Source organism: Dendrobates tinctorius, unplaced genomic scaffold (assembly GCF_039654945.1).
Source record: "Dendrobates tinctorius isolate UK_male_01 unplaced genomic scaffold, ASM3965494v1 ptg000251l, whole genome shotgun sequence".
In the NCBI taxonomy this organism is placed as follows: Eukaryota; Metazoa; Chordata; class Amphibia; order Anura; family Dendrobatidae; genus Dendrobates; species Dendrobates tinctorius.
In genome coordinates, this window is record NW_027361918.1 from 5,211,900 (window position 1) to 5,236,501 (window position 24,602).

Here is a 24,602-nt window from a genome sequence, read left to right on the forward strand (position 1 = left end):
TCTACAATACGGGACAGACAGGGGTGAAGGATCTACAATACGGCACAGACAGGGGAGAAGGATCTACAATACGGGACAGACAGGGGAGAAGGATCTACAATACGGGACAGACAGGGGAGAAGGATCTACAATACGGGACAGACAGGGGAGAAGGATCTACAATACGGGACAGACAGGGGAGAAGGATCTACAATACGGGACAGACAGGGGAGACGGATCTACAATACGGCACAGACAGGGGAGAAGGATCTACAATAAGGCACAGACAGGGGAGAAGGATCTACAATACGGCACAGACAGGGGAGAAGGATCTACAATACGGGACAGACAGGGGTGAAGGATCTACAATACGGGACAGACAGGGGAGAAGGATCTACAATACGGGACAGACAGGGGTGAAGGATCTACAATACGGCACAGACAGGGGAGAAGGATCTACAATACGGCACAGACAGGGGAGAAGGATCTACAATACGGGACAGACAGGGGAGAAGGATCTACAATACGGGACAGACAGGGGAGAAGGATCTTCAATACGGGACAGACAGGGGAGAAGGATCTACAATACGGCACAGACAGGGGAGAAGGATCTATAATACGGCACAGACAGGGGTGAAGGATATACAATACGGCACAGACAGGGGAGAAGGATCTACAATACGGCACAGACATGGGAGAAGGATCTACAATACGGCACAGACATGGGAGAAGGATCTACAATACGGCACAGACATGGGAGAAGGATCTACAATACGGCACAGACAGGGCGAGAAGGATCTACAATACGGCACAGACAGTGGAGAAGGATCTACAATACGGCACAGACAGGGGAGAAGTATCTACAATACGGCACAGACAGGGGAGAAGGATCTACATTACGGCACAGACAGGGGAGAAGGATCTACAATACGGCACAGACAGGGGAGAAGGATCTACAATACGGGACAGACAGGGGAGAAGGATCTACAATACGGCACAGACAGGGGAGAAGGATCTACAATACGGCACAGACAGGGGAGAAGGATCTACAATAGGGGACAGACAGGAGAGAAGGATCTACAATACGGGACAGACAGGGGAGAAGGATCTACAATACGGCACACACAGGGGAGAAGGATCTACAACACGGCACAGACAGGGCGAGAAGGATCTATAATATGGCACAGACAGGGCAAGAAGGATCTACAATATGGCACAGACAGGGCAAGAAGGATCTACAATACGGCACAGACAGGGGAGAAGGATCTACAATACGGCACAGACAGGGGTGATGGATCTATAATACGGCACAGACAAGGGAGAAGGATCTACAATATGGCACAGACAGGGCAAGAAAGATCTACAATACGGCACAGACAGGGGAGAAGGATCTACAATACGGCACAGACAGGGGAGATGGATCTATAATACGGCACAGACAAGGGAGAAGGATCTACAATACGGCACAGACAGGGCAAGAAAGATCTACAATACGGCACAGACAGGGGAGAAGGATCTACAATACGGCACAGACAGGGGAGAAGGATCTACAATACGGCACAGACAGGGGAGAAGGATCTACAATATGGCACAGACATGGGAGAAGGATCTACAATATGGCACAGACATGGGAGAAGGATCTACAATACGGGACAGACAGGGGTGAAGGATCTACAATACGGCACAGACGGGAGAAGGATCTACAATACGGGACAGACAGGGGAGAAGGATCTACAATACGGCACAGACAGGGGAGAAGGATCTACAATACGGGACAGACAGGGGAGAAGGATCTACAATATGGCACAGACAGGGGAGAAGGATCTACAATATGGCACAGACAGGGGAGAAGGATCTACAATACGGCACAGACAGGGGAGAAGGATATACAATACGGCACAGACATGGGAGAAGGATCTACTATACGGCACAGACATGGGAGAAGGATCTACAATACGGCACAGACATGGGAGAAGGATCTACAATACGGCACAGACAGGGGAGAAGGATCTACAATACGGCACAGACAGGGGAGAAGGATCTACAATACGGCACAGACAGGGGAGAAGGATCTACAATACGGCACAGACAGGAGAAGGATCTACAATACGGCACAGACGGGAGAAGGATCTACAATACGGCACAGACATGGGAGAAGGATCTACAATACGGCACAGACATGGGAGAAGGATCTACAATACGGCACAGACAGGGCGAGAAGGATCTACAATACGGCACAGACAGGGCGAGAAGGATCTACAATACGGCACAGACAGGGAGAGAAGGATCTACAATACGGCACAGACAGGGGAGAAGGATCTACAATACGGCACAGACAGGGGAGAAGTATCTACAATACGGCACAGACAGGGGAGAAGGATCTACAATACGGCACAGACAGGGGAGAAGGATCTACAATACGGCACAGACAGGGGAGAAGGATCTACAATACGGGACAGACAGGGGAGAAGGATCTACAATACGGCACAGACAGGGGAGAAGGATCTACAATAGGGGACAGACAGGAGAGAAGGATCTACAATAGGGGACAGACAGGAGAGAAGGATCTACAATACGGGACAGACAGGGGAGAAGGATCTACAATACGGCACAGACAGGGCGAGAAGGATCTATAATACGGCACAGACAGGGCGAGAAGGATCTACAATACGGCACAGACAGGGGAGAAGGTTCTACAATACGGCACAGACAGGGGAGAAGGATCTACAATACGGCACAGACAGGGGAGAAGGATCTACAATACGGCACAGACAAGGGAGAAGGATCTACAATACGGCACAGACAAGGGAGAAGGATCTACAATATGGCACAGACAGGGGAGAAGGATCTACAATATGGGACAGACGCGAGCAGGATCTAGAATACAGCACATGCGTGATCTAACACAGGGTTCCCTAACTCCAGTCGTCAAGGCCCACCAACAGGTCATGTTTTCAGGATTTCCTTAGTATTGCTCAGGTGATAATTGGGGGGGATCTAATGGATGTGATCCAATGGATGCAGAAAGTGGAGGCCATGGAGAAGAATCTCCTCACAAAACGCTTCAATAAAAAGCTAACACTACATCTGACCTCAAGGAGTTTTATCCATGACCGCTGCTGATCTGCAAACCTGGGTGTTAAGGCTGTGCAGACTGAACGTCTGAGACTTGCAGCCCAGTGGGATCACAGGTAGAGGACTACAACATGTTACATGGCGGTCTGTACACCAGGCGGACCAACTCACCCGCTCATAGAAGTCCCCCGTAATTAGGGCGGCAGTGACCCTCCCCATCAGCTCCGGCTCCAGCAGCAGCTGCTCCTGCCCCATGCACAGTCGGGCAGCTTTGGCGGGGAGTCCTGCGCGGAGGTATAGATTTACAGCAGCTACGTAGTCGCCCTCCTGCTCCCGAACCTCTCCCGCTTTCTCTTCCTGGTGGCTGTCAGCGAGGTACTGCAAGTAGCTGCGCTTCAGGTTCTCCAGCTCCGGATGACCCTGAGGAATGGGGAAAACAGAAATGTTATCATGTGTACAGCCGCCCTGAACTAGGAGTGAGTACAAACAGGAACGCGTGTATACCAACAGGAACGAGTGTACACAAACAGAAACGCGTGTACACAAACAGAAACGCGTGTATACAAACAGGAACGCGTGTGTAACGCGTGTATACAAACAGGAACGCGTGTATACCAACAGGAACGCGTGTACACAAACAGAAACGCGTGTGTAACGCGTGTATACAAACAGGAACGCGTGTATACAAACAGGAACGCGTGTGTAACGCGTGTATACAAACAGGAACAAGTGTACACAAACAGGAAAGCGTGTACACAAACAGGAACGCGTGTATACACACAGGAAGGCGTGTATACAAACAGGAACGCGTGTATACACACAGAACGCGTGTATACAAACAGGAACGCGTATATACACACAGAACGCGTGTATACAAACAGGAACGCGTGTACACACACAGGAACGCGTGTATACACACAGGAACGCGTGTATGCAAACAGGAACGCGTGTATACACACAGGAACGCGTGTATACACACAGGAACGCGTGTATGCAAACAGGAACGCGTATATACACACAGAACGCGTGTATACAAACAGGAACGCGTGTACACACACAGGAACGCGTGTATACACACAGGAACGCGTGTATGCAAACAGGAACGCGTGTATACACACAGGAACGCGTGTATACACACAGGAACGCGTGTGTAACGCGTGTATACAAACAGGAACGCGTGTACACAAACAGAAACGCGTGTATACAAACAGGAACGCGTGTGTAACGCGTGTATACAAACAGGAACGCGTGTATACCAACAGGAACGCGTGTACACAAACAGAAACGCGTGTATACAAACAGGAACGCGTGTATACAAACAGGAACGCGTGTATACAAACAGGAACGCGTGTATACAAACAGGAACGCGTGTGTAACGCGTGTATACAAACAGGAACAAGTGTACACAAACAGGAAAGCGTGTACACAAACAGGAACGCGTGTATACACACAGGAAGGCGTGTATACAAACAGGAACGCGTGTATACACACAGAACGCGTGTATACAAACAGGAACGCGTGTATACACACAGGAACGCGTGTATACAAACAGGAACGCGTGTACACACACAGGAACGCGTGTATACACACAGGAACGCGTGTATGCAAACAGGAACGCGTGTATACACACAGGAACGCGTGTATGCAAACAGGAACGCGTGTACACACACAGGAACGCGTGTACACACACAGGAACGCGTGTATACAAACAGGAACGCGTGTATGCAAACAGGAACGCGTGTACACAAACAGGAACGCGTGTACACAAACAGGAACGCGTGTATGCAAACAGGAACGCGTGTACACAAACAGGAACGCGTGTACACACACAGGAACGCGTGTATACAAACAGGAACGTGTGTACGCAAACAGGAACGCGTGTATACACACAGGAAAGCGTGTATACACACAGGAACGCGTGTACGCAAACAGAAATGCGTGTATACACACAGGAACGTGTGTACACAAACAGGAACGCGTGTACACAAACAGGAACGCGTGTATACAAACAGGAACGTGTGTACGCAAACAGGAACGCGTGTATACACACAGGAACGCGTGTATACACATAGGAACGCGTGTATGCAAACAGGAACGCGTGTACACACACAGGAACGCATGTATGCAAACAGGAACGCGTGTACACAAACAGGAACGCGTGTACACACACAGGAATGCGTGTATACAAACAGGAACGTGTGTACGCAAACAGGAACGCGTGTATACACACAGGAACGCGTGTATACACATAGGAACGCGTGTATGCAAACAGGAACGCGTGTACACACACAGGAACGCATGTATGCAAACAGGAACGCGTGTACACAAACAGGAACGCGTGTACACACACAGGAATGCGTGTATACAAACAGGAACGTGTGTACGCAAACAGGAACGCGTGTATACACACAGGAAAGCGTGTATACACACAGGAACGCGTGTACGCAAACAGGAACGCGTGTATACACACAGGAACGCGTGTACACAAACAGGAACGCGTGTATACAAACAGGAACGCGTGTACGCAAACAGGAACGCGTGTATACACACAGGAACGAGTGTATACACATAGGAACGCGTGTGTGCAAACAGGAACGCGTGTACACACACAGGAACGCATGTATGCAAACAGGAACGCATGTACGCAAACAGGAACGCGTGTACACAAACAGGAACGCGTGTACACAAACAGGAATGCGTGTATACACACAGGAACGCGTGTATACACACAGGAACACGTGTACACAAACAAGAACGCGTGTCTACAAACAGGAACGTGTGTATACACACAAGAAAGCGTGTATACACACAGGAACGCATGTACGCAAACAGGAACGCGTGTATACACACAGGAACGCGTGTATGCAAACAGGAACGCGTGTATACACATAGGAACGCGTGTATGCAAACAGGAACGCGTGTACACACACAGGAACGCATGTATGCAAACAGGAATGCGTGTATACAAACAGAAACACGTGTATACAAACAGGAACGCGTGAATACAAACAGGTACGTGTTTATACACACAGGAACGCGTGTATACACACAGGAACGCGACCTAGAGGTGTATAGGAACAGGAACGCTGGGGGACCGGCCCCGATCTAGAGGTGTACAGAAACAGGAACGCGCGGAGACCGGCCCCGACCTAGAGGTGTATAGTAACAGAAACGTGCGGAGACCAGCCCTGACCTAGAGGTGTACAGAAACAGGAACGCGCGGGGACCGGCCCCGACCTAGAGGTGTATAGAAACAGAAACGTGCGGAGACCGGCCCCGACCTAGAGGTGTACAGAAACAGGAACGTGCGGAGACCAGCCCCGACCTAGAGGTGTATTGAAACAGAAACGTGCGGAGACCAGCCCTGACCTAGAGGTGTACAGAAACAGGAACGCGCGGGGAGCGGCCCCGAAGTAGAGGTGTATAGAAACAGAAACGTGCGGAGACCAGCCCTGACCTAAAGGTGTACAGAAACAGGAACGCGCGGGGACCGGCCCCCACCTAGAGATGTATAGAAACAGGAACGAGCGGGGACCTGTCCCGACCTAGAGGTGTATAGAAACAGGAACGAGCGGGGACCTGTCCCGACCTAAAGGTGTATAGAAACAGGAACGAGCGGGGACCGGCCCCGACCTAGAGGTGTACAGAAACAGGAACGTGCAGAGACCTGCCCTGACCTAGAGGTGTATAAAAACAGAAACGTGCTGAGACCGGCCCTGACCTAGAGGTGTACAGAATCAGGAACGCGCGGAGACCGTCCCCGACCTAGAGGTGTATAGAAACAGAAACGTGCGGAGACCGGCCCTGACCTAGAGGTGTACAGAAACAGGAACGCGCGGGGACCGGCCCCGACCTAGAGGTGTATAGAAACAGGAACGAGCGGGGACCTGTCCCGACCTAGAGGTGTATAGAAACAGGAACGAGCGGGGACCTGTCCCGACCTAGAGGTGTATAGAAACAGAAACGTGCGGAGACCAGCCCTGACCTAGAGGTGTACAGAAACAAGAACGCGCGGGGACCGGCCCCGACCTAGAGGTGTATAGAAACAGAAACGTGCAGAGACCAGCCCTGACCTAGAGGTGTACAGAAACAGGAACGAGCGGGGACCGGCCCCGACCTAGAGGTGTATAGAAACAGGAACGAGCGGGGACCTGTCCCGACCTAGATGTGTATAGAAACAGGAACGAGCGGGGACCTGTCCCGACCTAGAGGTGTATAGAAACAGGAACACGCGGGGATCGGTCCCGACCTAGAGGTGTATAGAAATAGAAACGTGCAGAGATCGGCCCTGACCTAGAGGTGTATAGAAACAGGAACGAGCGGGGACCTGTCCCGACCTAGAGGTGTACAGAAACAGAGACGGGCGGGGACCGGCCCAGACCTAGAGGTGTATAGAAACAGAAACATGCGGAGACCGGCCCTGACCTAGAGGTGTACTGTAGAGAAACAGGAATGCGCTGGGACCGGCCCCAATCTAGAGGTGTATAGAAACAGGAACGAGCGGGGACCTGCCCCGACCTAGAGGTGTATAGAAACAGGAACACGCGGGGACCTGTCCCGACCTAGAGGTGTATAGAAACAGAAACATGCGGAGACCGGTCCCGACCTAGAGGTGTATAGAAACAGAAACATGCGGAGACCGGCCCTGACCTAGAGGTGTACAGAAACAGGAATGCGCGGGGACCGACCCCAATCTATAGGTGTACACAAACAGGAATGAGAGGGGACCGGCCCCGACCTAGAGATGTATAGAAACAGGAACACGCAGGGACCGGTCCCGACCTAGAGGTGTATAGAAACAGAAACGTGCGGAGACCGGCCCTGACCTAGAGGTGTATAGAAACAGGAACGAGCGGTGACCTGTCCCGACCTAGAGGTAAACAGAAAGCAAAAAACACAAATATCCTGAACTAAAAGTAAAAAATATACTGCAAATAATGCATAAAGGTAATAATAATAATAAGGGTATTTAGTAAACATAATATTGATCAAAATAATGTACAAGCCATCCCGCCACGTCACGGCAACCCTTGTGGGACAGTCCCTACTCTAGTATTTAAAACCTTATCACTTGCCAAGTGGCGTGAATGTGAATAAGGGTCGAGCGGCTGAACCACTTGTAACAGCTTAGGCCAGACTGGATGGCTTTCCCAGCTCAGAAAGAGGGCGGTCACACCCATATATGCACTGAATGCACAATGAAATGAATAAAAAACAAATCTGAACTGAGACAAGTAAGTTAATGTGTATGCACAATGTAAGTGCATTTTAACACATGACCATTAACCAAAGAAAACAGAAAGCAAAAAACACAAATATCCTGAACTAAAAGTAAAAAATATACTGCAAATAATGCATAAAGGTAATAATAATAATAAGGGTATTTAGTAAACATAATTTTGATCAAAATAATGTACAAGCCATCCCGCCACGTCACGGCGACCTAGAGGTGTATAGAAACAGGAACGCTGGGGGACCGGCCCCGATCTAGAGGTGTATAGAAACAGGAACGCGCGGAGACCGGCCCTGACCTAGAGGTGTACAGAAACAGGAACGCGTGGGGACCGGCCCCAATCTAGAGGTGTATAGAAACAGGAACACGCTGGGACTGGCCCCGACCTAGAGGTGTATAGAAACTGAAACGTGCGGAGACCGGCCCCGACCTAGAGATGTATAGAAACAGAAACGTGCAGAGACCGGCACTGACCTAGAGGTGTATAGAAACAAAAACGTGCGGAGACCGGCCCCGACCTAGAGATGTATAGAAACAGAAACGTGCAGAGACCGACCCCGACCTAGAGGTGTATAGAAACAAAAACGTGCGGAGACCGGCCCCGACCTAGAGATGTATAGAAACAGAAACGTGCGGAGACCGACCCCGACCTAGAGGTGTATAGAAACAGAAACGTGCGGAGACCGGCCCCGACCTAGAGGTGTATAGAAACAGGAACGCGTGGGGATCGGCCCCGACCTAGAGGCGTATAGAAACAGGAACGTGCGGAGACCGGCCCTGACCTAGAGGTGTACAGAAACAGGAGCGCGCGGGGACCGGCCCCGACCTAGAGGTGTATAGAAACAGGAACGAGCGGAGACCTGTCCCGACCTAGAGGTGTATAGAAACTGAAACGTGCGGAGACCGGCCCCGACCTAGAGGTGTATAGAAACAAAAACGTGCGGAGACCGGCCCCGACCTAGAGATGTATAGAAACAGAAACGTGCAGAGACCGGCACTGACCTAGAGGTGTATAGAAACTGAAACGTGCGGAGACCGGCCCCGACCTAGAGATGTATAGAAACAGAAACGTGCAGAGACCGGCACTGACCTAGAGGTATATAGAAACAAAAACGTGCGGAGACCGGCCCCGACCTAGAGATGTATAGAAACAGAAACGTGCAGAGACCGACCCCGACCTAGAGGTGTATAGAAACAAAAACGTGCGGAGACCGGCCCCGACCTAGAGGTGTATAGAAACAGAAACGTGCAGAGACCGACCCCGACCTAGAGGTGTATAGAAACAGAAACGTGCGGAGACCGACCCCGACCTAGAGGTGTATAGAAACAGGAACGCGTGGGGATCGGCCCCGACCTAGAGGCGTATAGAAACAGGAACGTGCGGGGACCGGCCCCGACCTAGAGATGTATAGAAACAGAAACGTGCGGAGACCGACCCCGACCTAGAGGTGTATAGAAACAGAAACGTGCGGAGACCGGCCCCGACCTAGAGGTGTATAGAAACAGAAACGTGCGGAGACCGGCCCCGACCTAGAGGTGTATAGAAACAGGAACGCGTGGGGATCGGCCCCGACCTAGAGGCGTATAGAAACAGGAACGTGCGGAGACCGGCCCTGACCTAGAGGTGTACAGAAACAGGAGCGCGCGGGGACCGGCCCCGACCTAGAGGTGTATAGAAACAAAAACGTGCGGAGACCGGCCCCGACCTAGAGATGTATAGAAACAGAAACGTGCAGAGACCGACCCCGACCTAGAGGTGTATAGAAACAGAAACGTGCGGAGACCGGCCCCGACCTAGAGGTGTATAGAAACAGGAACGCGTGGGGATCGGCCCCGACCTAGAGGTGTATAGAAACAGGAACGTGCGGAGACCGGCCCTGACCTAGAGGTGTACAGAAACAGGAGCGCGCGGGGACCGGCCCCGACCTTGAGGTGTATACAAACAGGAACGCGCAGGGATCGGTCCCGACCTAGAGGTGTATAGAAACAGGAACGTGCAGGGATTGGTCCTGACCTAGAGGTGTATAGAAACAGGAACGAGCGGGGACCTGTCCCGACCTAGAGGTGTACAGAAACAGGAACGAGCGGGGATCTGTCCCGACCTAGAGGTGTATAGAAACAGAAACGTGCGGACACCGGCCCTGACCTAGAGGTGTATAGAAACAGGAACGAGCGGAGACCTGTCCCGACCTAGAGGTGTATAGAAACAGAAACGTGCGGAGACCGGCACTGACCTAGAGGTGTATAGAAACTGAAACGTGCGGAGACCGGCCCCGACCTAGAGGTGTATAGAAACAAAAACGTGCGGAGACCGGCCCCGACCTAGAGATGTATGGAAACAGAAACGTGCGGAGACCGACCCCGACCTAGAGGTGTATAGAAACAGAAACGTGCGGAGACCGGCCCCGACCTAGAGGTGTATAGAAACAGGAACGCGCGGGGATCGGCCCCGACCTAGAGGCGTATAGAAACAGGAACGTGCGGAGACCGGCCCTGACCTAGAGGTGTACAGAAACAGGAGCGCGCGGGGACCGGCCCCGACCTTGAGGTGTATACAAACAGGAACGCGCAGGGATCGGTCCCGACCTAGAGGTGTATAGAAACAGGAACGTGCAGGGATTGGTCCTGACCTAGAGGTGTATACAAACAGGAACCAGCAGAGACCTGCCCAGACCTAGAGGTGTACAGAAACAGGAACGAGCGGGGATCTGTCCCAACCTAGAGGTGTATAGAAACAGGAACGAGCGGGGACCGGTCCCGACCTAGAGATGTATAGAAACAGAAACGCTTGGGGACCGGCCCCAACCTAGAGGTGTATAGAAACAGGAACACGTGGGGACCGGTTCGGACCTAGAGGTGTATAGAAACAGGAACGAGCGGTAACACTCTTGACCTGGTCTTTGTCCGACTCTGTTCAATCTCCTACCTAAATAACTCACCGCTTCCACTCTCTGACTACAACATTCTCTCCTTCACGCTCACAATTCCTCGCTCACCCCTACCTACCACACATTCAGAAATCTACAATCCATTAACACTCATACACTTGCAGACTCCCTACACTCATCACTGTCCCCAATCTCTTTTTCCTGTCCTGATCTGGCTGTTCATCACTACAACAACACTCTCAGAAGCACCTTTGACCAGGTAGCGCACCTCACCCTCAGAACCTCCAAACACAGAGTAAAGCAGCCCTGGCTCACATCACAAACTCAACTTCTCCAGCGATGCTCTAGGAGTGCTGAACGCCTATGGAGAAAAACCCGCACACCAGAAGACTTCATCAACTTCAAATTTATGTTAAGAACCTATAACTCTGCCCTTCACCTCACCAAATAGACCTACTTCACCACCCTGATCTCCTCACTAGCCAACAACCCCAAGAAACTTTTTACACCTTTCACTCCCTCCTGAGGCTGAAAGCACAAGCCCCTATCACAGACATTTGTGCTGATGACCTGGCCTCCCACTTTATAGAGAAAATAGATAATATCCGTCAGGAAATCCGCTCCTAACCACCAAGTGCTGTGACTCCCATCCCTACCTGCATCTCCCCTGGCTCACTCTCCACATTTGATCCCATCACAGAAGAATTCTCCAGACTCCTCTCGTCTTCTCGTCCGACTACATGCATTACTGACCTCATTCCCTCACATCTCCTCCAGTCTCTCTCTCCAATCATCACTACTCACCTAACTGCAATCTTTCATCTCTCTCTCTCTTCGGGCATTTTCCCATCCTCCTTCAAACACTCTATCATTACTCCAGTATTAAAGAAATCCGCTCTCGACCCATCCTGCACAATCAACTACAGACCAGTCTCCAATCTCCCCTTCATTTCTAAACTATTGGAGCGTCTGGTCTACTCCCACCTTACCCGTTACCTCTCCACTCACTCCCTCCTTGACTCGTCACAGTCCGGCTCCCGCCCTCTACATTCGACAGAAACTGCACTCAAAGTGACCAATGACCTTCTGACAGCAAAATGTAGCGGTGAACACTCTCTGCAGCTTTCGACACTGTTGACCACCATCTCCTACTCTCTAGGCTCCAGTCACTGGGCATTAAGGACACTGCACTCTCCTGGTTCTCTTCCTATCTTTCTGACAGCTCCTTCAGTGTTTTGTTCGCTGGTTCCACGTCATCTCCTCTTCCTCTTGCTGTCGGGGTACCTCAGGGCTCAGTCCTTGGCCCCCTTCTCTTCTCTCTCTACACGGCCCCAATTGGACAGACCATCAGCAGATTTGGCTTTCAGTATCATCTTTATGCTGATGACACACAACTATATACATCATCCCCTGACCTTACCTCCGCTGTACTACAGAACGCCACTGACTGTCTGTCCGCAGTCTCCAACATCATGTCCACTCTCTATCTGAATCTCAACCTCTCCAAAACTGAACTTCTTCTGCTCCCGCCGTCTACTGGCCTCCCTAAATCTGACATTTCCCTCTCCATGGGTAGTACCACAATAACACCCCGGCAGCAAGCGCGCTGTCTGGGTGTTATGTTTGACACCAATCTCTCCTTCACATTACAGAATGCTGTAGATAAGCCCCTGATGGCCGCAGCTTATAGGCCAAAAATAGGGTGACAGATTCCCTTTAATTGGCCTCCCCATTACTCGACTATCCAGTCCATACTTAATGCAGCAGCCAGGATCATCTATCTGACTAATTGGTACTCGGACGTGTCCTCTCTTCGCCAGTCCTTACATTGGCTGCCCATTCATTATAGGATCCAATTCAAAGTACTTGTTCTCACCCACAAAGCTCTCCACAGTGCGGCACCCCCCTACATCTCCTCCCTCATTCCCGTCTATCGGCCTAGCCGACCGCTGCGCTCTGCAAAGGACTTTCGACTAACCTCTGCACTAATCCGCACCTCCCACTCCCGACTCCAAGACTTCTCCCGCTCTGCGCCAATCCTCTGGAATGCTCTACCCCAAGAAATTAGGACTATCCACAATTTTCATAGTTTTAGGCGCTCCCTCAAAACACATTAGTTCAGAGCGGCCTATCACGTTCACTAATCACAGTCATTCTCTGTGTAAGTGTGTGTGTAGCCCATTCACTATCTCCTTCCCCCACCTTCTCAAGATGGCCGGACCATCACTGTAAATGCACCATTGTATATACACACCTGTCCTCTGTTTCTCCCCCACCTCATTGTAGAGTGTAAGCTCTCACCAGCAGGGTCGTCTTATTTTGCTTTAATTATTGTATTGTTAGCGTTGTTACTTATGACTTGTGTTTGAAACTGTTAAACTGTAAAGCGCTGCGGAATATGTTGGCGCTATATAAAGAGTATTATTATTATTACTTCTCTGGACCGCCATTCAATGACCAGACTGTGTATTTTCAGCCAAGGAAGTCCTAAGACGATGGAAGTTGGCAAACCCTCCAAGACGTAGCACGACAGGAACTCTTCATGAAGAGACCGTATGCGCAAGTTCACATTATATACAACTTGGGTCAAACTCTTCTGGCGGACTTTGACCACGCACCAACCATTATTTCAGCCAAAATGGTAAACGGAGATGAAAAAAATGGATTAAATTTACACAGCCCGGTCATCTCCCTCCAAGCGACCAGAGAATTGCAGACTTTATGATGGAATACCAATTTTGGCGTGAGTTGGGCAGACTTTAATATAATGATCATTCAGACCACAGTAAAGACATGCCCGCGGCGACCCTATTGAAAGTGACTACATGTGCTAATAAACCAGACGTCCTGGGTTCACCATACAAGGCTGTGCCGATTTCCCGAGCGCTCGTAAAACAAACCTTATTAATCTGGAGTTCAAAAGACATAGAAGAGTGTGCAGTTTGCCCACAATGTAGATGGAGGACAGAGACGCTCCTGGAGGTGGAGGGCACACACTTTTCTCACTATAGTGTAGAGACCCTCAGTAGGTAAGCTGGGTGTACAGGGGTCTACATAACCTCATGACTTCACAGGGGACATGTGCTGTGATCACACACAGATCTCACCTTTGCCTCGGCTACAGCGATGCCCTCATCCCACATGTGCAGCTCCTGGTACATCATGATGGCATCCGTCACCACGTTCTGGGGAGAAACCAGGATAGGAAAGGTGGGGTCAGGAGACAGACGCACATATGAGACGGATCACCCCACCCCATACATATATGTACACCCGTATGCGGATACAATGATTCTTCAGCGTTTATTGCACTTTCCTTCACTTACTTGTTCTAGGTAGATGGTCTCTGCGCGCTTATAGTTCTGCTCCAACATGGCCAGTCGGGCTTGTACCTTGTAATTTCTTGAGCCATCACCACCCTGGAAGTAAAGAAAAGCAATAATTCAAGGGATTCCCTGTGTGTACGGGGTGAACACCAATTCTCCAGAAGAGCAGTACAGATGTGTCTGCGGTAGCACCGCTCGCTCCTCCAGGACAGGTGTGCCGACCCCAGCACCGCTTGCTCCTCCAGATGTGCACCGACCCCAGCACCGCTCGCTCCTCCAGGAGATGTGAGCCGACCCCAGCACCGCTTGTTCCTCCAGGAGATGTGCGCCGACCCCAGCACCGCTCGCTCCTCCAGGAGATATGCGCTGACCCCAGCACCACTCGCTCCTCCAGGAGATATGCGCTGACCCCAGCACCGCTCGCTCCTCCAGGACAGGTGCGCCGACCCCAGCACCGCTTCCTCCTCCAGGAGATGTGCGCTGACCCCAGCACCGCTTGTTCCTCCAGGAGATATGCGCCGACCCCAGCACCACTCGCTCCTCCAGGAGATATGCGCTGACCCCAGCACCACTCGCTCCTCCAGGAGATGTGCGCCGACCCCAGCACAGCTCGCTCCTCCAGGAGATATGCGCTGACCCCAGCACCGCTCGCTCCTCCAGGAGATGTGCGCCGACCCCAGCACAGCTCGCTCCTCCAGGAGATATGCGCTGACCTCAGCACCGCTTGCTCCTACAGGAGATGTGCAACGACCCCAGCACCGCTTGTTCCTCCAGGAGATGTGCGCCGATCCCAGCATCGCTCGCTCCTCCAGGAGATATGCGCTGACCCCAGCACCGCTCGCTCCTCCAGATATGTGCTGACCCCAGCACCGCTCACTCCTCCAGATGTGTGCCGATCCCAGCACCGCTCGCTCCTCCAGATGTGCGCCGACCCCAGCACCGCTCGCTCCTCCAGGACAGGTGCACCAGACCCAGCACCGCTCGCTCCTCCAGGAGATGTGCGCCGATCCCAGCACCGCTCGCTCCTCCAGGAGATGTGCGCCGATCCCAGCACCGCTCGCTCCTCCAGGAGATGTGGGCCGACCCCAGCACAGCTCGCTCCTCCAGATGTGCGCCGACCCCAGCACCGCTCGCTCCTCCAGATGTGCGCCGACCCCAGCACCGCTCGCTCCTCGAGATGTGCGCCGACCCCAGCACAGCTCGCTTATCCAGATGTGCGCCGATCCCAGCACCGCTTGTTCCTCCAGGAGATGTGCGCCGATCCCAGCATCGCTCGCTCCACCAGGAGATATGCGCTGACCCCAGCACTGCTCGTTCCTCCAGATATGTGCTGACCCCAGCACCGCTCGCTCCTCCAGGAGATGTGCGCTGACCGCAGCACAGCTCGCTTATCCAGATGTGCGCCGATCCCAGCACCGCTCGCTCCTCCAGATGTACGCCGACCCCAGCACCGCTCGCTCCTCCAGGACAGGTGCGCCAGACCCAGCACCGCTCGCTCCTCCAGAAGATGTGCTCCGACCCCAGCACCGCTCGCTCCTACAGGAGATGTGCGCCGACCCCAGCACCGCTCGCTCCTCCAGGAGATATGCGCCGACCCCAGCACCGCTCGCTCCACCAGTGGTGCGCCGACCCCAGCACAGCTCGCTCCTCCAGGAGATGTGTGCCGACCCCAGCACCGCTTGCTCCTCCAGATGTGCGCCGGCCCCAGCACCGCTCGCTCCTCCAGGAGATGTGAGCCGACCCCAGCACCGCTTGTTCCTCCAGATGTGCGCCGACCCCAGCACCACTCGCTCCACCAGGAGATGTGCGCCGACCCCAGCACCGCTCGCTCCTCCAGGAGATGTGTGCCGATCCCAGCACCACTTGTTCCCCCAGGAGATGTGCGCCGATCCCAGCACCACTCGCTCCACCAGGAGATGTGCGCCGACCCCAGCAACGCTCGCTCCTCCAGATGTACGCCGATCCCAGCATCGCTCGCTCCTCCAGGAGATATGCGCTGACCCCAGCACCGCTCGTTCCTCCAGATATGTGCTGACCCCAGCACCGCTCACTCCTCCAGGAGATGTGCGCCGGCCCCAGCACCGCTTGTTCCTCCAAGAGATGTGCGCCGACCCCAGCACCACTCGCTCCACCAGGAGATGTGCAACGACCCCAGCACCGCTTGCTCCTCCAGGAGATGTGCGCCGATCCCACCATCGCTCACTCCTCCAGGAGATATGCGCTGACCCCAGCACCGCTCGTTCCTCCAGATACGTGCTGACCCCAGCACCGCTCGCTCCTCCAGGAGATGTGCGCCGACCCCAGCACCGCTGGCTCCTCCAGGACAGGTGCGCCAGACCCAGCACCGCTCGCTCCTCCAGGAGATGTGCGCCGACCCCAGCACCGCTAGCTCCTCCAGATATGCGCCGACCCCAGCACCGCTCGCTCCTCCAGATGTGCGCCGACCCCAGCACCGCTCGCTCCTCCAGGAGATGTGCGCCAACCCCAGCACCGCTCGCTCCTCCAGGAGATGTGCGCCGGCCCCAGCACCGCTCGCTCCTCCAGGAGATGTGCGCCGACCCCAGCATCGCTCACTCCTCCAGGAGATGTGCGCCGACCCCAGCATCGCTCACTCCTTCAGGAGATGTGCGCCGATCCCAGCATCGCTCGCTCCTCCAGGAGATATGCGCTGACCCCAGCATCGCTCGTTTCTCCAGATGTGTGCTGACCCCAACACCGCTTGCTCCTCCAGGAGATGTGCGCCGATCCCAGCACCTCTCGCTCCTCCAGGAGGGGTGCTCCAGCACTGCTCGCTCCTCCAGGAGATGTGCGCTGACCCCAGCACTACTCGCTCCTCCAGATGTGCGACGAACCCAGCACCGCTCGTTCCTCCAGGAGATATATGCCGACCCCAGCACCACTTGCTCTTCCAGGAGATGTGCTCTGATCCCAGTACCGCTCGCTCCTCCAGATGTGTGTCGACCCCAGCACCGCTCGTTTCTCCAGGAGATATATGCCGACCCCAGCCCGCTCACTCCTTCAGGAGATGTGCGCCAACCCCAGCACCACTCTCGCTCCTCCAGATGTATGCCGACCCCAGCACTGCTCTTCTGTAGGACAGGGCAGAGCACAGTTATTAGAATATGCTGGATACTTACAAGACCACCTGTGCTCTGATCGGCAATCTCATTCGTGTGCCGCAAAAATTTGGCTTTGGCGACAACTCCCAGGGCAGAGAAACATCTGACAAAAAAAACCAAACAGATTAAAAGTCATGTCAGGAGGTAATGACCACACACAAGGTGACAGCGAGAAGAGGAAAGGATGACTGCCAACAATTAATCCCTCACCGTCCCCCAGATGGAATCTGTTCCTGTACACACCATGCCGCCCCCCCGCCTCCTCCTTCCCACTGCCCCTTCTTACTTCGAAAAGCTCACCTCCTATTGCCCTGCGCCACCCCTTTTTACCCCCTTTTTCTTTTTTTTTTTAATTTGCACCGGTCTTCGCCTCTTCACCTTTGCCACCCCTTCATACCTAGCGCCGCTGCCCTTCTTTTCCCCTGCACCAACCAGTCTTCTTACCTCGCACTGCTCCCCCCTGCACCACCCCTACTTCTTACCTCGTACCGCTCCCATCCTTTTCCCTTTGCGCCAACCCCCTCCTCTTCCCCTACACCACCCTTTCTTCTTACCTAGCGCTGCTCCTCTCCTTTTCCCTTGTGCCAACCCTTCTTCCTACCTCGCAGCGCTCCCCTCCTCTTTCCCTGCGCCACCTTTTCTTCTTACCTCGCACCGCTTTCCTCCTTTTCCCCTGCGCCATCTCTTCTTCTTACATTGCGCCATTCCCCCCCTCTTCCCCATGCCTTCTTCTTATCTCGCGCTGCTCCCCTCCTTTTCTCCTGCATCACCCTTTCTTCTTACCTCACGCTGCTCGCCTCCTCTCCCCCTGCGCCACCCTTTCTTCTTACCTCGTGCCGCTCCCCTCCACCTCCCCTGCGTCACCCCTTCTTACCTCGCGCTGCTCCTTCTCTTCCCCTGCGCCACTCTTCCTTCTTATCCTCGTGCCGCTCCCCTCCTCTCCCCCTGCGTCACCCCTTCTTACCTCGCGCTGCTCCCCTCCTATCCCCCTGCGCCACCCTTTCTTCTTACCTCCCGCTCCTCCCCTCCTCTCCCCCTACGCCACCCTTTCTTCTTACCTCATGCTGCTCCCCTCCTCCTCCCCTGCGTCACCCCTTCTTACCTCGCGCTGCTCCCCTCCTATCCCCCTGCGCCACTCTTTCTTCTTACCTCGCGCTCCTTCCCTCCTCTCCCCCTGCGCCACCCTTTCCTCTTACCTCGCGCTGCTCCCCTCCTCCTCCCCTGCGTCACCCCTTCTTACCTCGCGCTGCTCGCCTCCTCTCCCCCTGCGCCACCCTTTCTTCTTACCTCGCGCTCCTCCCCTGCTCTCCCCCTGTGCCACCCCTTCTTCTTACCTCTCGCTGCTCCTCTCCTCTCCCCCTGCACCACCCTTTCTTCTTACCTCGCGCCGCTCCCATCCTCTCCCCCTGCGCTACCCCTTCTTCTTTCCTCGCGCTGCTCCCCTCCTCTCCCCCTGCGCCACCCTTTCTTCTTACCTCGCGCTGCTCCCCTCCTTTTCTCCTGCATCACCCTTTCTTCTTACCTCGCGCTGCTCCCCTCCTCCTCCCCTGCGTCACCCCTTACCTCGCGCTGCTCGCCTCTTTCTTCTTACATCGCGCTCCTCCCCTCCTCTCCCCCTGTGCCACCCCTTCTTCTTACCTCTCGCTGCTCCTCTCCTCTCCCCCTGCGCCACCCTTTCTTCTTACCTCGCGCCGCTCCCCTCCTCTCCCCCTGCGCCACCCTTTCTTCTTACCTCGCGCTGCTCCTCTCCTTTTCCCCTGCATCACCCTTTCTTCTTACCTCGCGCTTCTCCCCTCCTCCTCCCCTTCTTACCTCTCGCTGCTCCCCTCCTCTCCCCCTGCGCCACCCTTTCTTCTTACCTCGCGCCGCTCCCCTCCTCTTCCCCAGTGTGTGCACACTACTCTCTTACCTCTCGGCTATGTGCAGGTGTCTGGACTCCAGAGCGAGCTTGCTAAGACTTTTCCACATTGCTTCAGTCTCTGTGGACATCTCTAAAGTTTCAAGGAAAGCTGTCGCTCTGCGGGGAGAAGAGAAGGTGAGAGGCAAAATCATACAGGGGCGCACAGGATGATGAGGAGACAACACCCCGGCGTCAGGAGCAGATCTGCCATCACCCCACACACACAGGGCACCATCATGCATCCTACCGGTAATAGTCTCCATCATCTATGGCCGTGCCGAACTCGATCAGTCCCTCATCTAGCGTGTAGGATACGGTGTTAACCCCTTCAGTGACGATGACTTCTGTCTTGCCCTCATTGCGCTCCAGCTCCACTATGTCTCCCTGTACAGGCGAGAAGCAGAGGATGTCACCCACACTGCACCCAGAGATGGGGCAGACAGCCGCCCTGCACTGAACACGGCAGCATTAGCCTGGTGATGTACAGGAACCTCTTGTTACTACCTTCAGGGGGATCATGGTGACTCTCTCCGGAGAATCGATATTGTACCAGACACACAGATTGCTCCGGTTCTGTGCCACCACCACATCGCTCCCGGGCACCCACTGGACATAGGAGCAGTAATTCAGGATGGTCGTCTTCTGCCCATTAAACACATCAAAGAGGTTCAGCTGCAAAAGAAAAAGGGGCACGATGGTGAGAAGACATCCTCAGCAGCACGACATGGAGAGGAGTGGGGGTGAGGGCATGTCCAGCGAGCAGTCGGGGAACACAGGGAGTTCTGCTCCTCAGGTACAGCGGCTGCAGCTATAAAGGTAAATCCAAAGGATCAGTGGGCACACAACCATCAGTACTGGTGTAGTGGGTACAGGGCCAGGACTAGGGAAGACGGACGCTGATAGTAATGCAGACCAGCATACTGGGTGCAACAAGGCAGCTGACTACATGAGGAGCCCCCGGAAGGGTAAAAGCTGTAGGCCAGGAGGACACAGATGGCTGGGGGAGCACAAGTAAAACACAGAGGGAGTAGAAAGGGATGAGGAGGCCTTGAGGCAGGATCTGTCTTCTCACCCGAAGCTTCTTATCTCTGAAGAGAAGTTTATGGCCGGTCTCATTCAGCTCCAGCCAATCGATCTTGGTGTCATGAGTGACGAGACCCAAATTATATCCGGAGAGGAGATCCACTGCGAGGGAAAGAGGACATTAGTCTAGTGCACTACCTACTACCACCATCATCCGACCACTCAAATCCCACCACATACCCACAGAAAATTGGACCCTGCAGGCCAGTTTGGCGGCCACGGACAGGCAGGTGCCCCCCCGCAGGCCAGCTCTGCAGCCGAGGACAGGCATGTGCCCCCCCGCAGACCAGCTCCGCAGCCGAGGACAGGCAGGTGCCCCCCGCAGGCCAGCACCGCAGCCGAGGACAGGCAGGTGCCCCCCATGCAGGCCAGCACCGCAGCCGAGGACAGGCAGGTGCCCCCTATGCAGGCCAGCACCGCAGCCGAGGACAGGCAGGTGCCCCCTATGCAGGCCAGCACCGCAGCCGAGGACAGGCAGGTGCCCCCCCTTACAGACTAGCTCCGCAGCCGAGGACAGGCAGGTGCCCCCCACAGGCCAGCTCAGCGGCTGAGGACAGGCAGGTGCCCCCCGCTCGGCCAGCTCAGCGACCGAGGATAGGCAGGTGCTCCCCACTGGCCAGCTTGGTGGCCATGGACAGGCAGGTGCCGGTGGCCCTCGCAGGCCCACTTGGCACATATGGTCGGTACCTATAGCTACAGTCTTCATGTCTATAAGGTAGGCCAGCTTCTTGTTGTCCTCCGTGCCTCGCTGTCTTCTCTCATTCAGTCGCACACTGTAATAAAGTTGGGGTCAGACAAATGGTGAGAATTCGGGCTGTTCTGGTATCGCCTCCCCATATACTTACACCCCTCACCTGATGAGATGGGGGTTCATGAACTCCGTACGTACGGTCCCCAATATCTCATTGCTTCCATACTCCACTAGTGTCAGCTCCCCAGCATTGAAGATCATGCAGACCTGCCAAAGAGAAGAAGTGAGCGTCCGAGACCCCGCGCTCCGGAGGAGAGCGTCCGAGACCCCGCGCCCCAGGGAAGTGGTGAGCATACGGAACCCCGCACCCCAGAAAAGAGGCGAGCGTACGAGACCCAGCGCCCCAGGGAAGAGGAGAGTGTACGAGACCCCGCACCCCAGAGAAGAGGAGAGCGTACGAAACCATGCGCCAAAGAGAAGAGGCGAGCGTACGAGACCCCGCACCCCAGAGAAGAGGAGAGCGTACGAAACCATGCGCCAAAGAGAAGAGGCGAGCGTACGACACCCCGCGCCCCAGAGAAGAGGAGAGCGTACGAGACCATGCACCAAAGAGAAGAGGCGAGCGTACGACACCCCGCACCACAGAGAAGAGGAGAGCGTATGAGACCCCAGGGCGCACAGGAGAGAATACAAGACCCTGCGCCAAAGAGAAGAGGCGAGCGTACGACACCCTGCACCACAGAGAAGAGGAGAGCGTATGAGACCCCACGGCGCACAGGAGAGAATACAAGACCCTGCGCCAAAAGAGAAGAAGTGAGCGTACGAGACCCTGCGCCGCATAGAAGAGACAAGCGTACGAGACCCCGCGACGCAGAGAAGAGGGGAGTGTACGAGACCCCGCACTGCAGAGAACAGGCGAGCGTCCGAGACCATGCGCCAAAGAGAAGAGGTGAGATTACAAAATCCCGCACCGCAGAGAAGAGGTGAACGTACAAGATAACGCTATGCATAGAATAGGCGAGTGTACGAGACCCCACGCCACAGAGATGAGGTGAACATAGACACAGATTAGATATTAGAAAAAACTTTTTGACAGAGTGATCAATGAGTGGAACAAGCTGCCACGAGAAGTGGTGAGTTCTCCTTCAATGGAAGTCTTCACACAGAGGCTGGACAGACATCTGACAGGGATGATTTAGCAAATTCTGCTTTGAGCAGGGGGTTGGACCAGATGGCCCAGGAGGTCCCTTCCAACTCTACGATTCTATGATTCTATATGAGACCCGGCGCCACAGAGAAGAGGTGTGCGTACAAGATAACGCTATGCATAGAATAGGCGAGTGTACGAGACCCCACGCAAATGAGATGAGGTGAACATATGAGAACCGGCGCCACAGAGAAGAGGTGTGCATACGAGACCCCGCGCCACAGAGAAGAGGTGAGCACACAGCACCCCACACCACAGAGAAGAGGCGAGCGTACGAGACCCCACGCCACAGAGAAGAGGCGAGCGTATGAGACCCCACGCCACAGAGAAGAGGCGAGCGTATGAGACCCCTCGCCACAGAGAAGAGGCGAGCGTACGAGACCCCACGCTACAGAGAAGAGGTGAGCGTACGAGACCCCGTGCCACAGAGAAGAGGTGAGCACACAACACCCCACGACACAGAGAAGAGGCGAGCGTACGAGAGCCCACGCCACAGAGAAGAGGCGAACGTACGAGACCCCGCGCCACAGAGAAGAGGCGAGCGTACGAGACCCCACGCCACAGAGAAGAGGTGAGCACACAACACCCCACGCCACAGAGAAGAGGCGAGCGTATGAAACCCCGCGCTACAGAAAAGAGGTGAGCACACAACACCCCACGCCACAGAGAAGAGGTGTGCGTACGAGACCCCACGCCACAGAGAAGAGGCGAGCGTATGAGACCCTGCGCTACAGAAAAGAGGGGAGCACACAACACCCCATGCCACAGAGAAGAGGCGAGCGTACGAGACCCCACGCCACAGAGAAGAGGTGTGCGTACGAGACCCCGCGCTACAGAGAAGAGGTGAGCACACAACACCCCACGCCACAGAGAAGAGGCTAGTGTACGAGACCCCACGCCACAGAGAAGAGGCGAGCGTACGAGACCCCACGCTACAGAGAAGAGGCGAGCGTGCGAGACCCCGCGCCACAGAGAAGAGGTGAGCACACAACACCCCACGCCACAGAGAAGAGGCGAGCGTACCTGGCCCAACGCCACAGAAAGGAGGAGAGCATACCCAACCCAGAGCCACAGAAAGGAGGAGGAGAGCGCACATGGCCTAGTGCCACAGAAAGGAGGAGAGCGAACCCGACCCAGAGCCACAGAAAGGAGAAGAGCGTACCCGACCCAGAGCCACAGAAAGGAGAAGAGCGTACCCGACCCAGAGCCACAGAAAGGAGAAGAGCGTACCCGACCCAGAGCCACAGAAAGGAGGAGAGCATACCCGACCCAGAGCCACAGAAAGGAGAAGAGCGTACCCGACCCAGAGCCACAGAAAGGAGGAGAGCGTACCCGACCCAGAGCCACAGAAAGGAGAAGAGCGTACCCGACCCAGAGCCACAGAAAGGAGAAGAGTGTACCCGACCCAGAGCCACAGAAAGGAGGAGAGCGTACCCGACCCAGAGCCACAGAAAGGAGGAGAGCGTACTCGACCCAGAGCCACAGAAAGGAGGAGAGCATACCCAACCCAGAGCCACAGAAAGGAGGAGGAGAGCGCACACGGCCTAGTGCCACAGAAAGGAGGAGGAGAGCGTACCCGACCCAGAGCCACAGACAGGAGGAGGAAAGCGAACCCGACCCAGAGCCACAGAAAGGAGAAGAGCGTACCCGACCCAGAGCCACAGAAAGGAGGAGAGCGTACCCGACCCAGAGCCACAGAAAGGAGAAGAGCGTACCCGACCCAGAGCCACAGAAAGGAGGAGAGCGTACCCGACCCAGAGCCACAGAAAGGAGGAGAGCGTACTTGACCCAGAGCCACAGAAAGGAGAAGAGCGTACCCGACCCAGAGCCACAGAAAGGAGAAGAGCGTACCCGACCCAGAGCCACAAAAAGGAGAAGAGCGTACCCGACCCAGAGCCACAGAAAGGAGGAGAGCGTACCCGACCCAGAGCCACAGAGAGGAGAGCGTACTCGACCCAGAGCCACAGAAAGGAGGAGAGCGTACCCGACCCAGAGCCACAGAAAGGAGGAGAGCGTACCCGAACCAGAGCCACAGAAAGGAGGAGAGCGTACCCGACCCAGAGCCAAAGAAAGGAGGAGAGCGTACCCGAACCAGAGCCAC

At 54.7% G+C, this 24,602-nt stretch overlaps 1 protein-coding gene across 1 annotated transcript in view; it reads right to left on the minus strand.

Moving 5' to 3' along the window:
• IFT172 (intraflagellar transport 172) overlaps positions 1-24,602 on the minus strand; it is a 157,000-nt gene that overhangs the window by 91,167 nt on the left and 41,231 nt on the right. The window contains exons 13-22 of the mRNA XM_073557770.1: positions 21,458-21,561; positions 21,291-21,376; positions 20,593-20,705; positions 20,025-20,192; positions 19,768-19,904; positions 19,530-19,637; positions 17,639-17,723; positions 14,502-14,594; positions 14,283-14,360; positions 3,226-3,474 (exon numbers count right to left, since the gene is read on the minus strand). Of these exons, the coding sequence (XP_073413871.1) occupies positions 3,226-3,474; positions 14,283-14,360; positions 14,502-14,594; positions 17,639-17,723; positions 19,530-19,637; positions 19,768-19,904; positions 20,025-20,192; positions 20,593-20,705; positions 21,291-21,376; positions 21,458-21,561 (1,221 nt within the window). The remainder of the gene's footprint in view (positions 1-3,225; positions 3,475-14,282; positions 14,361-14,501; positions 14,595-17,638; positions 17,724-19,529; positions 19,638-19,767; positions 19,905-20,024; positions 20,193-20,592; positions 20,706-21,290; positions 21,377-21,457; positions 21,562-24,602) is intronic.